Source organism: Gadus chalcogrammus, chromosome 22, assembly GCF_026213295.1.
Source record: "Gadus chalcogrammus isolate NIFS_2021 chromosome 22, NIFS_Gcha_1.0, whole genome shotgun sequence".
NCBI classification, from domain to species: domain Eukaryota; kingdom Metazoa; phylum Chordata; class Actinopteri; order Gadiformes; family Gadidae; genus Gadus; species Gadus chalcogrammus.
This window is the reverse complement of record NC_079433.1, coordinates 3,061,593-3,062,997: the sequence shown is the minus strand read 5'-3', so window position 1 is coordinate 3,062,997 and position 1,405 is coordinate 3,061,593. Positions and strand designations below refer to the sequence as shown.

The following is a 1,405-nucleotide window of genomic DNA, read 5'->3' as shown; positions in this document are numbered from 1 at the left end:
AATAAATTTCGATTTTTTATTCTTCATAATTATTCTCTTCAAATGATGACAATGTGAAGATAGTTAAAATGCCGTAATCTAATTCACCAATATGCTTATAATTATGAAAACATTTTAATAGTAATTTAAATAATAGTTTATTATTCATGTCAGCAGTAATGATTAAGAGGCAGCAGGTTGTTTTGTAGTTAGTGGTCTGGCAGCGAGCGCTGTGGGCTACAGTGAGATGTTTGGATGTCAATAAGATCAAACTGAAGGTTCCTACATTACCTGGACGGCCAGGGGGCGGAGCCATGTGACAGGGGGCGGAGCCATAGGACAGGGGGAGCCTTAGAGCAGGGGGAGGGGCCATGGGCCTTTCTGTCTAGAGGGATGAACAGTATTAACCTGTCTGTCGTAACCCGTCTATATAGTGATGTACAGCTACCTGTCTGTCTGTCTGTCTGTCTACAGTGATGTACCGTATTAACCTGTCTGTCTGTCTGTCTACAGTGATGTACCGTATTAACCTGTCTGTCTGTCTGTCTGTCTACAGTGATGTACCGTAACCTGTCTGTCTGTCTGTCTACAGTGATGTACCGTATTAACCTGTCTGTCTGTCTGTCTACAGGGCTTTGACTTTTGCCCAAAAATCATATTCGAAGTTTGTTTGTTTATTAATATTAATATTCGAATATTTATTAATAATATTTTGACCATTAAATTCCTTCAGTAAGACCTGGATTGGGTTTCGCGAGGTTTCGTTTACCGGCGCTGCTATGGTTACCGGTCTTGCGTGTTCCAACGATTTATTAGGTTTCTAATAAATACTTCATTCACTGCCTCTTCCGTGGTCATTACAATATTATGAATAGACTGCGTCGGGTTCTCCGACGTCTATCCCTCTTGGCCTGCCCATAACGGGTTAGAATATTAAGGGCTGTCTAATATTCGTTTGAATTTTGATTTATTTTTTGATATTCAAATTATATTCGAATAACGAAGTTCGTAGTCAAAGCCCTAGTCAACCGTATTAACCTGTCTGTCTGTCTGTCTGTCTACAGTGATGTACCGTATTAACCTGTCTGTCTGTCTGTCTACAGTGATGTACCGTATTAACCTGTCTGTCTGTCTGTCTGTCTACAGTGATGTACCGTATTAACCTGTCTGTCCGTCTGTCTACAGTGATGTACCGTATTAACCTGTCTGTCTGTCTGTCTACAGTGATGTACCGTATTAACCTGTCTGTCTGTCTGTCTACAGTGATGTACCGTATTAAGTTAATTAACCTGTCTGTCTGTCTGTCTACAGTGCTTCACTCTCTGCATTATTTCTCCACGGCGTCGTCTGGACTCACAGCCTTCCCAGAGTTTGTTGGTGTTGGGATGGTGGATGAAGTTCAGATGATTCACTATGACAGCGTCAG

At 41.4% G+C, this 1,405-nt stretch overlaps 1 protein-coding gene across 2 annotated transcripts in view; it reads left to right on the top strand.

Moving 5' to 3' along the window:
- Positions 1-1,405, top strand: part of LOC130375620 (major histocompatibility complex class I-related gene protein) — a 32,930-nt gene that overhangs the window by 10,054 nt on the left and 21,471 nt on the right. For both annotated transcript variants that reach the window (XM_056582656.1, XM_056582657.1), the window contains exon 2: positions 1,291-1,405. This exon is cut by the window's right edge and continues 155 nt beyond it. In XM_056582656.1, the coding sequence (XP_056438631.1) occupies positions 1,291-1,405 (115 nt within the window). The remainder of the gene's footprint in view (positions 1-1,290) is intronic.